The sequence below is a fragment of the Ornithodoros turicata genome, chromosome 6 (assembly GCF_037126465.1).
Source record: "Ornithodoros turicata isolate Travis chromosome 6, ASM3712646v1, whole genome shotgun sequence".
Taxonomy (NCBI): domain Eukaryota; kingdom Metazoa; phylum Arthropoda; class Arachnida; order Ixodida; family Argasidae; genus Ornithodoros; species Ornithodoros turicata.
In genome coordinates this window covers 24,959,914-24,976,073 of record NC_088206.1, presented here as the reverse complement: position 1 = coordinate 24,976,073, position 16,160 = coordinate 24,959,914, and the positions used below count along the sequence as shown (strand labels likewise).

At 46.4% G+C, this 16,160-nt stretch overlaps 1 protein-coding gene across 3 annotated transcripts in view; it reads left to right on the top strand.

The window, feature by feature from the left end:
• LOC135396454 (constitutive coactivator of PPAR-gamma-like protein 2) overlaps positions 1–16,160 on the top strand; it is a 31,787-nt gene that overhangs the window by 13,382 nt on the left and 2,245 nt on the right. For 2 of the 3 annotated variants that reach the window (XM_064627430.1, XM_064627429.1), the window contains exons 7-9: positions 4,869–5,405; positions 10,053–10,116; positions 10,332–10,414. In XM_064627430.1, the coding sequence (XP_064483500.1) occupies positions 4,869–5,405; positions 10,053–10,116; positions 10,332–10,414 (684 nt within the window). Of the gene's footprint in view, positions 1–4,868; positions 5,406–10,052; positions 10,117–10,331; positions 10,458–16,160 lie in introns of all 3 variants that reach the window. The other variant, XM_064627431.1, reaches the window with a different exon arrangement.

Here is a 16,160-nt window from a genome sequence, read left to right as displayed (position 1 = left end):
ATATTTTCTCCTTCGCAGAAAATTGCAAAACCTCTGATTCTCTGCCACAGAATTCAGGATTTGCCGCAGCAGAGAAACAGCCTTTAGTCATAAGTAGATCGTGAAGTTTTGGGAAATATTTTTTTCTAAATTCGGGGGGGTAAAAATCAGGTAAATAAACATGCGCTCGAAATTCATGCAAATTTGGGTGGAAAAACTTCCAGTATGCTATATTCGAGAAGAAATCAGGCTCAGTTACTCAAACTAGCAGTACTGGTGTGGTACAAACTGTGATGTAACTGCATTTTCTGCCAAACAAGTTAGTGTGCATTACTACAGATGTCTCAGTGAGGGCAATTTGACGGGTAAAAATCGGGTTTCACCTTAAACAGGCAACGTTCAATTCAGGGTGCAAATTCGGGAAAGAATCAGGTTAAACCCTAAAGCTTTAGGCTCTAGCCACAAGACACACAGCCCACCTTTCTTTTATAATAGGGAGTAGATTACCACCGGGTATCTCTAACGTGCGCTGGAAATCGCCGACACATAGAGGTGTGTGCCGAGGCCTTTTTAACCGGCGCACTGGTCAATTGTCCTTCACGGCGTCAGTGGTGTGGCGCATAGAACGATATATCTCAATTTTAGGATCACCTTTAATCTTGTGGGTGCTAAACAGGTGTCTCTGCATGTTTGAAGTGCTGTTGAACCTCTAAATAACGAACTTCGATTTAACGAAATCTTCTGTTTAACGAAGAATTTCCTTCGCTCGTACGCGTCCCCATATATGCCGGTGTATTTTTATGCTCGGTTTAACGAAATACATTCGTTTGGTTGCCTCTATTTAACGAAGTCTGTCGGCGATGAAAGCCTTCTGCATGTGTCTTTCCCCTTCACTACAAAGAAGAGGAGGAGAAACCTTCCCCTTTCTGTTGTCCTCACGCGAATTTTAGTTGATTACTGCGGTTGTCACATGCTGTAGGCACGCCATAAAAGGAGTGTGTTGGAACGTGTAGACATTTGCGTCGCCGCCGCAGGCAATTTTCGGTATGCCGACGCTGTTTCGAAAACTGCGCAAGGGCCCTGAGAGCCCGAGGGCGTCTTCACACCTGTTTTCGGGCACGAAAGCGCATATTGCTGGCTTCTTGCGAAGTCTAATTCGGTTTTGTTGATGCCGATGACAGTAGGTTGTGGTTTTGTGCCATTTCTTACTTGTTTTTGTTTGCACCGCTGACGCCAACGGTGGGAAAATGGGCATGACGCCACCGCCGGTCAAAGTTCCATCTGCGCAACCGTCTACGTGATATGTAGCCATTTCTTGTTCTTTTTGGTATTCAATGGCGGTGTACTCGTTCTTTCCGGAATTGTGCATCATGTGCATCATGAGTGCAAATGAACTAATCAAGAAACGTCGATGCGTGAGCGTGCAGGAGAACCTTGAGAAAGCAGTAGAGGCCATCCGGAGCTACGAAAGTTACGAACGCTCCAAGCAACATTGTGCATAAATTACGTATTACCTAGCGTTATGTGATGAATAAAGCTTGATATTTTGTGCCCCTCATAGCTTGATACCTGTTTTATGACAAATGGCGTTTTGCGGTACGCACGGCACAGATAGCGGCAGCGGTCATCTTTGTTTCACTTGGCATTTACTCCGTTTAACGAATTTCTATCTATTTAATGAAACAAAAAGCCAGCATTTACAAATTTGTTATATAGAGGTTTGACTGTACTACTACTGGCAGCATAGCGCTTGATCATGCAACTGCATGATGAATGACAGAGAAAACGAAAAGTAACCCCAATTTTCCCTGTGAGCAAGAATAGACATTTTTTGCAAAAGCAAGCACCACCTGTTGCACGCAAGGGATCATGGGAACTTAGAGCACCTTAGAGCATTACGAGACGGCCAGAGGCGGAGGTAGAAGAACAACAACAACGAATTCAAATCTTCGGCATACAGTATGTGGATATGCACACAGTACAGTAGACAAGAGTATTTAAGAAACAATTTTATTTTCCTGAGCTGAAAGACCGGCATAACATAATAAGAGAATGGAATGAGTAATGTACGCAGTGACTAGTAAGTGACAGAAGCCCTGTTTTGGGGCTCAAACTTGAAGGTTCACAAGTTGCAAGAAGACTAGTTGTTCTACGTGGTCAGGTAACAGACGTTCCCTTTGTGCGTGCACCACAGCCCCAGCTGCAGAGATTGCCCTCTCACTGGGCACTGAGGTAGCTGGGATTGCCAGGTAATGGTAGCAAAATTTTGCAAGGTTGGGATACCTGTATTGACCAGTCGTCTGCCACCACTGACAAGGGCTCAAGTTTCGTTTTAGCAGCACGTCATTTGCATATGCTTCAATTTCGTTCTCTGGTTCAGCAATCATTTCGTCCACAGCCGACTTTGACAGGTTGTCAAATGCTTTCCATACCTGTGATGAGGTGGCTTCCACATTGTTTGCGCTTTGCTCGGAATCATTGCACCTTTGCACCACGTATGCACCTTGCTCGTGGCCACCCTATAAGGCTTTCTTGAGCTCTGACTTTGCCTTGTTTCGGGTGTCATCATAGAGCCGCGGCGCCATATCTCGAGCCAACGTAGATCTGCATGGCAAGCGGTAATTCCGGACAGCCTCTGACATTAGTTCCTTGAATTCACTGTCTTCCACGGTACTGTATGGTTGGAGGTCACGGGCCACAATTTCTCTAAGCTTGCCATCGAGAGCATGTTTCTTCACCAGCAGAGGCTCCGACCCACGCGGTACGTCTTTGAGGGGGGGCTGATCTTTCTTGGGTGCGTTGGTCTCTCGTTCGTACTCCCTCAGAAGGGCAGGGTGACACTTAAGGTGGCTCGCGAGAGACGTCGTCGTGCCTGTCGGCGTTTCCAACACAAACTTGCATGCATCACACTCTGCCGATGACTGCGTAGATCTCCGAAAGTACCTCCAAATGTTGCTGCGTTCTTTGCGTTTCGTAAGCGTCCCCGCAGCTACCGTTACGCTACTAAGGGCTCAACGTTGTCCTCAGTGTCGTCATGACATGTCTAGAACGGCAAGCAAAACCGCATTTACCACACTATGACAAACACGACAAGTTCGGCGTGGGCAAGAGGGGAGAGGTATCCATGCCGAAATGTTGATGGCAATTCGCTTGAAACAGAAACAAAGCTGTCGTTAAATATTGTTTCATCGCAGCACATTCAGCCATTTACTTGACAGCATTATCAGTGGTGTCAGGCATTGCAATTGCAACTGATTGGGGTTTTCCCACAAAAATATAGCATTGAAATGCTTACATAATTCTGTAAGATATCGAATACAGTCGAACCTCGTTAAAACGAAGTCGGTTATAGCGAATTTTCGGTTATTACGAAATTTTTTCTTTACTTGGTTGGTCATGCTTTGATTCTATGGGGATTTTTTTTCTACAACGAAGTAATCTCCTCTATTTTCATCACATCCTCGGTTATTGCGAAGTTTTTGCCCCGAATTTCTTATCGCGGAACGACTTATCCACGGAGATTAGCGCCGCCGCCTACGTGTCACCGATGAGACGAATGACCTCAATGAGCGATCGCGTCCTGGCCTGACCCTGGCGCTCCGCGAGCATTCTCTCGCTTCCTCCTCGCCACATCTCCACCTCCGCGTCGTCCGCGTCCAGTCCTCCTCCACCCACGTGACCACGCGTGACGTGATTCATTCCCTTCTGGCAGTGTGTGGTGTGGACAACGTGGGTACACCTTCGGCTGGTACGCCATATCTCTCAAACGGAAAGCGTTGTCTTTGGAAATGAAAATGCGATTGAGATGTTGTTCGGGGAGTGGAACGACGTCACGCACAACACAATCTGAAACTGCTTTGCGAAGGGAGGGTTCGCGGCCATCTCAGAGGAAGTTTACACGGAGGCGCCATCGGTAACAAACGAGGCAAGGCTCCAAGTGAAAGCCAGCGTGTAGAAGCGTCTGCAAATGGTGAAGCAGGTGCGATTTTGTGTCTGCCGCCGACGAGTTCGTGGTGGCAGCTGAACTATCAGACAGTGACATAATCGCTGCCGTCACCGCGCAAAACACGATTGTTGGAGCTGACGCAATCAGTGATGACGACTGCGGTGACAGCGAAACGAAGGCATGGAAAACTCTCGCGTAACCAGTGCCGAGGCACTTAGCATGGTGCAAACACTCCTCTTGGAACATCTGACGGCGTCAGAAGCACATGTTTGCAACGGATTTCGTTGTCTCGATAAGGTGAGCGACATCGTCGTGCGCAATGGTATTGCGACGAGGCAACAAGTGATTACAGATTTTTTCAAATAAATATGCTTTTTTGAGTGCTCATTTTGTGTTGTAGCCTGATTGTATCATACCACAACGTGGTGCACGCACTTGTTAGCAGCTTAGTGGCAATCTCCTACAATTTATGGAGGTATTCTTTTAGTACGAATTTCGGATACAACGAACAAATTCGCGGTTCCCGTGAGACTTCGCTATAACGAGGTTCGACTGTATTCTGAAAAAGCTGACAATTCTGAGGGAAACAACGAGAATTAGCTGTGGCAGGAGTAAGCCTCCAATGCAAAGGATCAATGAACTAAAACAACTCAGGAAAACTGGGAGGGAACAGCAGGTTCCACGAGACTTGGCCAATTCCACGATATTTTGCGGGTTCGCGGAAATGTAGGGGTTCTACTCATGCCCGGCTCATTTGCCACATTGTGCATGAGTGAGTTTTTGCTGAATTGTGCCTGGTACACCCCACAGATGACCCAGCCATTCCATGGCAAATTCTTCAATCTGCCCACTCGACTATCCCCAATAATTTTTGTTGCGTAGTGAATTAATGTAGCCAGTCTAGTTAAGAGGATAGTGAGCAGACCTTTTTTTTTTTCTGCAGGTACATGATGTCCGAATGTGAGAAGCCTATCCTGCGCAAACAAGAGCTAGATGCTTTTCTGGCCCAGGCAGTATCCCCTCAACTGATGAATGCACAGTGCACTCAGAGCATGCAGCTGCCCCTGGTGTCCGTACGAGGCAGTCAGCTTGCATCGCTGTTCCTACAGGGAGTGGAGAACGCTCTGTTTGCGAATGACGCCTGTGGTGCACCCGTGCCTTGGCTCATGTGTTGTCCGTGGCTTTTCTTTGATGGTAAACTCTTCCACCACAAGCTGCTGCGGGCGGCAGCTGCAAAGAGCCTCGTTGAGGTGTGCAATGGCCAAATTGATCAAGTAGCCAAGGTTGAGCGCATGCGCACAGCCATTCTGGAGGGACTTCAGGTGGAATTTGCCAGGTCACCGCTCCCATCTACTGCTGCCAATCGTCTGGGATGTCCAAGGGGGGCCCTCTTAGCCCGAGGAGGGCAGCTGGAAATTGCAGGCGTAGTCGTCGGAAGCTGGGGCGCTAACTATGGCCAGACTCAAGTTCCGCCTGCCAGGTACGTGAGCACCACTATTCTTTATTAATGGGACAATATTATTCAGACACCAGGCTATACCAGTGCCACGTGAGGCCTGCTTAATTCCTCCTCTCACTCCTTTCCACATGGACAAAGTCGGCATGTCAGACAGCTGCTGCAGATGATTTCAGACACAGACTTTCTGTGAGTACAGTAGAATCTTGATGATACGAATCTCAGGGGGTAGCGGAAAATATTCGTATCATCTGAAATTCGTATCAAACGAATTAAGGCGGACTCATGCGGTCAATTTAACGTTCGCTTCCGGAGAGAGTTAGCTGCACTGTTCCAAAATTGTTTTCTTGACTTTGCTTTCCTCCCGTGCTTTGAGGAAGTAATGTGATCTGCGCCAGCGTGCAGAACATGATAGCAAACGAATAAGCTATTATTTTCATTGGCAGGAATCTGGGAAACTGCAGTAAGCTTGTCGAATTTGTTGATTGCAATCATTTCCCCGACTGTTACTGTAGGGAATGACATAATTTTGGCCCAAATATCGCGGGCGTGCGTGCCGAGGGAAGTGATTTTGTTGCATCTCCCATAGACTCCCATGTATTGAAAATTTGACAAACTTTAATTCGCCAAAAATAAGTGGATCCTGTGAGGCCTTCAAAAATATGTCATTCCCTAGATAGACTCGAGGGGAACACGCCTGGACCTGTTTCGTGTAGAAATTTAGCGAGGTTTACGAGAATCTTGCAAACAAAAATTCCCCATAGACTTCTTAAGAAGTGAATCCGCCTTAAAGGAGCATTAAAGTGGTATCTAACATGGCCAAAAACTGCCGTCATCTTGTAAAGCAGTATGTGAAAAGCACTCCCACAAAATATTTCTGTCCAAAGTTGTTTCACCACGGTGCAATTTATTTTGGAAAGTCGCTGCCGCGGTGACAGGCCGGAGCGCTCCAACTGCAGACCACACCCACTCTACTGTGACTGTGTAGAGAGCCCCTCATTCGTTCGTATAAAAAACCGTCTGCTACGAACATTGCGAGCTGTTTCTAGTTGACTTCTATTATTTATATGATTTATATCACGTTTTCTAAAAAAAAACAAAGCATATATGCAGCCTGAGAAAATAAGATTACGATCGCAAGAGTAATGAGAGGGATGGTGACGGGTAATGTTGCCAGAAGTTGTCCTTGTATGTTTCCTCCATGTGTTCTGGTCGCTGTTTTCCACCAGTGCGATGTCACGCAGCTTCGCGGTTTATTGTTGCGAGTGAGGCAAAAAGGTCAAAACAGAGATAAGGTAATAAGGTTCGGGGCCGTGTAATCCCTTTGATCTTATCTCCTGAATCACCACCAAAAGGAGAGTCATTGCTTGCATTGTGCAACGTGATGTAAGAAAATTCGTGGAGAGGATGGTGAGGATCTCCCTCCCTTTTCAAAAGAAGGAGCAGCATGACTCGCGCGTTCTCACGGCACGGGGGAACGACCTCTGTCGCATCCTCGGCTCATTCGTACCAACCGTAATGACAAGATAACGCGTTTAAGAATAGGTATTGCGGCCGGGACCAAAAAATAATTCGTATTGTCCGTGATTGTATCACCGAGATTCTACTGTACTAGTGGCTGCCCATGTGTCCGATGGCAGCCCATCTCCATAGCTACTGCTGCTGAAGCATGTTTGTAATCGACTGACTCGTAATTGTTATGTCACATCGTTTGAGAAGTCTGGCTTTGTTTCTAGGCGGTGTTGCCTATACCCAATACCAATATTGTTTTTTTTTGTTTTTTCTTTTGTATTCTTTTCACTTATCTATTTATTTCTTGTATTATATGTAGTGCCTAGCATGCACATCAAACACTTTGACCACAATGTAATTTGTTTAGTGTGTCTTCATACATGTACATATAAACGGAAAATCTTGCCCCTGAACTCGCTGAACTTGCACTCCCATTTTGTCATTGTCACTGAGGCAGCTTGATGAGCAATGTGCAAGCGATAATTGCTTTCCACAAAGTATTGACTCTGGAAATGGCTAGCCAACCCATCATAATGTTCCGTTGGCATATCATGGCAAGATGCAAGCTGAGACAGGCTTGCTTGGAGGTAAAAAACCCTTGTTTAGCCGCATCTTTTTTTCATTTGTGGTTTGTTCCAACCAAAAGCGTGACAAAACGCCGCCATCCTACAAGCAGACTGGTGGGACAGTGGGACTATGAAAGTGGTACTGTCCAGACTAAATCAGGACGTCTGGTCACGCTATTCTGTAGAAAGTAGCAACAGTGTGCAGATGTTCCGTCACAGCACAATGCACTCCTGTGTCAGTGTGACGCTGCATTTGCACAGGGTGTGCTTTCATGCAAGCGAAGTGTTCATCTGACCTAAAAACTGGAAATAACAAGTTTTTCTGCTGAACAAGAACCTAAACTGAACCAATATTGCTGCTGCTATTTTAGAACTGGACGGAGTAAGGAAAATATGGTCACCAGTTAAAATAACGATTCAGAAACACTAAAAAAGTGCAAGCATGCCTTCGAAACCAATGGATGCAAGTTTGATCCCTGCTTCTGAGGGGATGAAAGGTGGGGAGAGGTGGACAAGGAGGAATCAAAAAGTGTGATTGGATGAAGGAACAAACCAAAATGGTACAACTCGCCCTGCAGCTGACAGGACCACATCTCATCTAGCTCACAGAGATTATTTTACCCAGAGATCACAGCTCACTTACGATTATGTAATAAGCTAGCATGACTTCAGTCCCACTCCATTTTACTAATAACCCTGTACTGAATTATCAGTGCATAGAAGCATATTTTTGAGAATCACCCGTGCCTCAACTACGGGATGCAGCACAAAAACGAAACAGACAGATAGCACCAGGTGCAACTTAATTTTCTTAGTGCACTACTGAAAATCGTTTTGTTTGGTGTACTGTGCATAATCTCTAAAACTTCTTACCAGAGCAAACAAGAAACAGAAGACAAAATTTACACAGTGTCCTATATGGATTACACTACCTGCTTTTATTACTCTTTAAGGTTAAAGGCTTAAGGTAAAACCCGTTTTACCCTCACACCAAAAAACTTGAATCACTGTCACCCAAAAACTACTGTATTCCCTGGAATATAAGACTACATTCCACCCCCCCCCCCCCCCCCCCCCCCCAAAATCCTGTGTTCCAAAATCGGGGGGTCGCCTTAGATTCGAATATCTGTGCCACAACGAGGTCAGAGGAGAGGCGGGAGTGGGCGACGGGACTGATGCTACGTGTTGTGCTTGTCAGCGCCAGTCAGGGGGAAACAATCGAAGCAATGCAAATGGGGACGATGTGAACTGGCTGCCATGGCGTCGTCACTGCTGCGTTCGAACGCAAAGTTATCACTTCCACCACGGCAGTCTCAAGTATCGGACGTAACTGTTAGAAGATGACTGAAGCATCAGGGAGAGACCAAGAACTGCGCCAATGCAGTGGATTTTGGACACTTGGTGCGATGTGCCTGACGGCATTGTTGTGCACGCTTTTAAAAAGTATGGTTTGTCTAATGCTTTGAACGGAATGGAACACAATGAGATGTGGGCAGACAGCGACGAAGAAAGCGGTGATGAATAAAGGTTGACTGTTTACTTCTCTATCTTTTTTTCAAAATCGTGTACGCTGAACTTGGGGGTCACCTTAGATTCGAGAAGATTGCGGTAACTTGGAAAAATGCCAATTCAGCCACCAATATGGGCACAGAAGAACGCTAGGCACTGCACATTTAGCATGACTGTTCAACATTTTGTGTTCATCTAAAATGCGAGAAGCAATCTATTTTATTTTCCACCCGAAATTCTGCTTTCTCACCTGATATAACTCTGTTTTATGGCCCGTGATGTAAGACCCAATTTTTACCCCTCCCCCCCTGATTTTCCAAAAACATAACACCGGAAAACAGGGCCCTATGTATATGCGCCCCAGGGACGTCCATTCCTGCACCCTAGTGCAGGGTTGGCAGTGTGTCAAGGTAACAAAATGAATAATGCTGAATATGTAAACATTTGACCCATAAAACGACAATCTCAGCTTTTGGTAAAATGTATTTTTGGAAAAATTCATCTTGCAAATACGTAAATATGGTGCTGAGAATGTGGTACAGCCAACAAAATGCTCCAAAAAGAGTTATCATCCCGCTAACTCACATGTACAGCAGTTTCTATGCAAAGAATTCTGTCCTGAGCATCTAAGCATGCGTGTGACACACCCGATGAAAGTCATGACCTGTAGTACGTGTATGCTGCTGGTGTTGGACACCTTCAAATTACTGGAAGGAATGCTTCACTCAGCAATTTTTCTGCATAAAAATCCTGTCTTTCAAGATAAGGGAACTTTTGACGTTACAGTCCAAATACACATGCAATAGGTTATTGAATAGACTAGATGTTCAGCTACACTGCACAAAAACTGGGAAGGTACTATTTGACATTGACGTCGTGGGGAGTTTGGAAAAAGTTGGAAGCACAAAATTGAGCGTAAAGAATGAAGGGAAAAAAGTGATTTTGAAATGTTGCTGACACGTGCTGTTTCACAAGGGACTTTTTACTTCATTTGCACGCTGTAACAAAAAGAAGTAAAAAATTCTCAAAGAGAGCCAATAATAAATAAAATCATCCAAGAATTGACGCAAGTTAATTTTGACAGATGTGGCATGGGACGAGGCATTCTGATGCGGCGACCATTACCTAGGAGGCCTGGCCTTGCGCAGGTGAGTTCCAGCATGAGGCTCGTGCAAGCTGGTGCAGGTCCAGGGGCAGATTGCACATGGCGTATGAAGCCCCATTTCCAATGCACAGTGGCCTCCCAAGTTACGCAGTATGTGGCAGTTGCCTTGCTCATCGCCCCTCTTGTGCCATCCTGCATGCACTGTGCATGAAGTGCTTAGGACCTCCGGAGTCCTCATCAGTGCTCTCCATCTTTCAGTTCAATCGTCGTGCCAAGAAAAAGAGCCCCAAAAGCAAAGATGATGGAAAAGGTCGTGGTTGTACAATTGAAACGGAAGACAAGTGAGTCCTTTCCAGGGGCTTCCCTGCTGTACACTTCTGCATGGTAATTAACAATCCGACGGATCAACTCCTGTAGATCAACTCTGCCTAGAAATCTGAAGACGTTCGTGATTGGCTTATGCGTGCTTGTGCTCTTAGGTGTAAAATAGTGTCTGCATGCTTCACACCATTGCTTTGACACTGATCATGATGCGAAAGTACCTGTCAGAGATGATGCATTTAGAGCACATTTGCATGCTTTTAAAGCAAATGTGTAAAACATGCATGCTAACAAATCATGCAGATCTGCTTCCTTTTGTGCCTGGCATCCGTTGTCTTCTCTCATGCCCCAATCTCAATGTGCGGACAGCATTCTCCACTGGTGGAGATACAGTGGAACCTCGTTAGCGCGTACCCGCATAAGCCGTAGTTCCGGTTTAAAAGTAGTTATTCGGGTTCCCCGACCGAACACCCATTGAAGCCAATGCATTTCATGACTGCTTTACACGTAGCATTTCTTGACGCCCGTGTCGCTTATCGCGTACCATTTTCGTTGGTCTGTTCTTACGAAACCGGTCCTTGCGAACGCGGAGGGGGAAAAAAGCCTGTCGACTTCTAGAACACGCGGCGATTGTTTCCGTAATCTTCCCCATATCTCCCCTTTCTTACCTGTAATCTCCTTCTTTCTGGGAGAAAGAATGGCATTCATGCATACAGGACCACGTGTCAGCTTGGGATCTTTCTTTCTTGGGACGCTGCCAGTAAGCGTGTTGTGCGCATAGCTCGGCGTTTCGGGCCTTCGAAGCTCACGATCACAATCATCTGATAAGGCGTGAGTCGGGCCCTGCTACGAACTCACGTGAAGGTCGACATGGCGTATCGGTGAGCTCGATCGTGCCGCATATTAGTGCGCTCACCGGATAACATCACACCTGTAAACAGAGTAGGTGTGATGTTATCTGGTGTTATCTCATTCCTGCTGCAATATCGTACAATGGCCTCGCGTTTTGAGCGTAAAGGCACGTAAAGGGGAAGGTCGCGACATCAGCCGAGTTGACGGACGACGACATTATCGCCACTGTTGCTCCCGAAACGGCGTCCGACTCTGATGGTGACGAGGACGACGTGCCGTGACGAGGCCGGCGCATCGCTCAACAAAAATCACGGATTTCTGCGTTTGAGCGTGAAGTAAAGATCGTGAATTGGTGGCTTCTATAACGGCATGCGTTTTTCGGGTTTCTCGTGACGATAAGTGACATAATTAGTAATTTTCGGTTATGACGTAGTACCGCTTTGCACGTACTTTTCCCGCGTCCCCGCCAGGTACGCGCTAACGAGGTTCCACTGTACATCTCTGCAACTCTTGAGTCATCTTAGAGTATAGACAAACAGTGCACAGGGTTTCTGTATACAGTCGAACCTCGTTATAATGAAGTCTCACGGGAGATCTGAATTTGTTTGTTACAGTGTATCCGATTTTTGTTGTAAGAGATGAACGCAAAATAGCAATAAATGAACGCTTCAATAGGACGCCTGCATCACGGACGGTATCTGCAGCAAAGTGCAGTAATATTTTTTGCAAACATTTTAAGGTGAAAAAGTCTTATCTTTTGTTGCTTCGTGGCGATTGCATTTGTCACAATGAATTCTTCGATCTTGTGGGCGTATCGAAAAACCTCGCAGGCATCTTCTGCGGATGCGGTTGGATGCCCCAACAAAAACTCTTTCAGTGCGTGCACATGTCAAGGGCTTCTTCGTTTTTGATGCGAGGCCTCTCTATACCTGCGTCAGCATCTTTGTCCTCACTTACCGTATCGGCAGCACCTGTGCTCAACTCTATAATGATGTCGTTAATCGTTTGTTTCCACGCCACCATGACGCCGTCGTCAGCTGACACAAAACCATCAAACGTCACATTATCCGCGCTCAACGCCTCCACACATCCGGGTGCAGGTGTTCCTGGCTCTCCTCTTCAAGCGGTGTTGCTGTGTCACGCGCAAAGCCAGCCTTCACAAAGCTGTTCCTTCCTGTAGTGCTGCTTACATCGCTCCACACCCCATAGAGCATCTTTATCGCAGTTCGCACTGTTACTGTTGTCTGAGCCCATTTTTGGTCGATGTCAAAGACCAGGCGTTTTTGGTACCTGCTGTTCAGGGTTCGAATGATGAGCTGGTCCAGGGGTTGCATTACCGACGTTGCATATGGAGGAAGGAATAAGATTCGGACATAGTGCAATGGTGTTGCTATCTGGTGCGCTGAGCAGTTATCCAAGATGAAGGGTATGGTCAAACCTCGTTATGGCAAATACGCTTACTACGAATTATCGGTTATAGCGAAGTTCTATTTCAGTTTGCTTGGTCAGGCTTTGTTCCTATGGCAATTTTATTTTTATAGCAAACTAAGTGTCCCCTGCGTCAGTGGAATTATCAGTTAACACAAAGTGCCTCAGCTTGACCTCCAAATTCTGCCATTCCAATGTTCATGACACGCAGCAGACAATGTCCCTTCCGCGCAAGCTGTTGAGGGGATTAGCGGATTAGCTTTCAGAGCGAGAAGGCAATGAGGGTGACCCCAATAAACTAGGGAAGTGCTGTGTATTCGTACCCTTTCTATGTCACTCCCTCATTCGCATTGGGGCCCTTCATTTTACTTGTGCGTGTTTCCCGTAACGTCCTGCTTGTGTGTCCACCTGCTTTTGGTTCAACATCAGATCTACACAGCAATGTCTCGAAAGCAGAAAGCTTTATGCTTGGACACGAAAATGGATATTCTATGGGCAGCTACATGTCAAAAAAGAACGTCGCCACAGAGTATGGATTTTAGGACCAATGGGAGCAGCTCCAACCAGATGCTTGGATGCGCTTGAATGGGAAGGACGTGAGGACATTACGTTCGATGGCTTTGTATCGGTCGACGATACCGGTGTTGTGGCACCTGAACTGACTGATGTGGAAATCATAGCCAGATTAGACACGCCGAACATCATTGGAGAGGGATTATGATGACGCCGAACGGGAACGCAAAAGACGTGGAGCAGCCTGTCGCAACAAAACTCTGCATGTAAGGACTTGTTGACGCACCCGATGGTGTGTGAGGTAGAAGAACTCTGAGGCCTCTTGTTGCATCGATAAGGTTGAAGGCGTCATTGTGGTCTCCATGAAGCACAACAAAAAATCGATTAAAAAAAAAAAAGCACTCTTGGAGTGACCTTACTATGTCTTAGCTTCGTCACATCAATTGCCGATATGGCTGGCATCATATTCTGGAATTTGGAAGCAGGGTTTGCAGTTTTTGTGTATCAGACTGTTGCAACAAAAATCGGATATATAGTAAAACCCGCGCACAACGATCCCTCGTGCAACGATATACCCCGTAGAACGATCGTTTTTACTTTCACTGTCAAAGTATACATTGTCTTTATGGAGAATGGACCCACGCATAACGATAAAGTCAGCTGTTCTGAGTACTCGTACAGCGATAACTGACGCTCACAGGCTCGCGCATTGGCAGCACGCTGTACGGCGTTGCACCCTTCCGCGGACCTTTTTCACGTTCTTTCACATACGCGTCGTATCCTAGCGGCTCTTCAGCGAACCACGCTCGGCACGCGCATAAACAAATCCACGTGCGTAGCTCAAAGGAACCGGTCCGGAGTGGGACCGACGAGATCTTGCCGTTCGAGCGGTCTCCCCCATGTCTGTGGTCCCCATTTGCGCCATCTAATGAAGGCTGAGATAACCCTCTCCAGCGCCTCACACCTTTGCACCATTTTGGTACGGAAGTGCTGCACGGGAATTCAAGATTCCCTTCGGAGACGGTCAGTCGTACTCTGGTAACCTGCTGCTCACAGCATTTCTGCTGCTGCTTCCTGCTTTGATGCACTATCGGCGCCTCCGTCAATGATAGCGTCCCAGCCGAAGAAACAAAGCGCCGCGGAAGGGTGGCGTCCATCGTGTGAAAGCATGCCATATCGCAGTGGACAGTGCAAGTACGAAGCGCAAAATGATCCAAGGGCATACATACGAAAAAGTTGAAGACGCATGCGTAAGCACGCTTCATGCTGTCGACGTTCTCAAACGCTCTCAAGAATTTTATCGTGGAGCGCGTGCTGCTGGCTCATTACGTCGCCCACTTGGTGCAGTTAAACATGACGTTGTGCGTATCTACAACGGCAACCAAATGCGATCAAAGCAAACAAGCTATTTTCAATAAAATATTGGTATTTCTACCCTCTTTTGTAGCGTCCGTCGTTACCGTCGCTCACGGGATAACGCACAGTGCGTGACTTCTTGGCGCTGACCTACATCAGCCCTCCTGTAGCGGTATCCCTCGCATAACGATTAAATTAGTGATAACCGTCGATATTGTAATAGTACGTGGGTTACCCTGTATAACAAACATTTTTGTAGTTCTCGCAACACTTTGCCATAATGAGGTTTGACTGTACTAATCTGCCTTCATTTTGCATGTCGCGATCGAATGCCACAACCCACTGCTCAAACAGTTTTATTGCCATCCACGTCTTTGCATTTGCATTGTACTCCACCGGGAGATGCTGGTTGCCTTTGAAGCAGCGCAGTGTTTTCGACCTTCCTGTCACGACCTGCTTCCACTTGTCCGAGCCGTCCATGTTTGTGACACGTAACACTGCGAGTCGGTCTTTGCTCCATTCCCCGCCTTGGCATGATTTGTCTTTCATTGCCAGTGATCGCTCAGGGAGCAACTTAAAAAACACGCCAGTCTCATCGGTGTTGTAGATGTTCCTCTCACCATATTCTTGGAGCAAAGGCGCAACATTGTCCTGCCACTTTTCGCAGCTTTCTTGGTCCACAGCGCATGACTCACCAACATGGCAGATGATTTTCGTGGCAATCCTTGAATTGCTGCAGCCAGCCGGTGGTTGAAGTCTTTCTCCCCGTGACCAAGAAGGAAAGCAAAGTCTGTCACTTTTCTTTGCACGGGGGCCCTGACACAGGCAGATTTCTTGCTCTCATGTCTTTAAAGCTTGCAAGGAGAGCATCTTCAACGTCCGGGACACACACTGTCTGTCCACTTTTGTACAACTTGGGAAATATCAATGCTCAGCATTCTGCAGTTCTGTTTAATGAACAACTGTTTAGATTTAATTGCGGGCTTCGAAGACCAAGTTCCAGTTTGCTTCCTTTAGGACAGTGCTCATTTTCGTGCAGTAGTATACACAGTGGCAACTTTCCAACCTAACATTTTGCCTAATCGATGACACAGCCCCGACTTGGCTCTCTTTTAGTACCACTTGTTTAGCCATTCAACCTTCAGTTCGAACTTCACTTCAACTCAACCATGCAAGAGCTATCAGGAAATACAAAATTGAACAGCAATGAAGAGGCAATCGAAGCTGTGCACAGCTGGTTTGACTAGTAACCTAAAAGGAGTTTTGAGATTGGAATCAATAAGATCCCAGAACAGTGGAATAAGCACATTGCAAGTTGAAGGCGACTGTTTGAAAAAAATAGGGATGTGCCAACCGAATTCGCGAATCCTTGAATCCTTGACAGGGATTCCTGATTGGGCAATCCGAATCCTAGTGCCCAATATGGCGAATCAAATCTTTCGAATCCACCAACCACATTTCTTCCTTTCTCTTTCAAATTGGCGCCTCCGGAGTCCGCCGAAAGCCTAATTGACCGACGGATGTTTTCTTGTTTCAAGTTTGAAAGTAATCTGGTTTTAATTTTGACTGTTGCTTTACGGAAATACTAATTCAGGCTCAATAATTTTTTTTCTATTA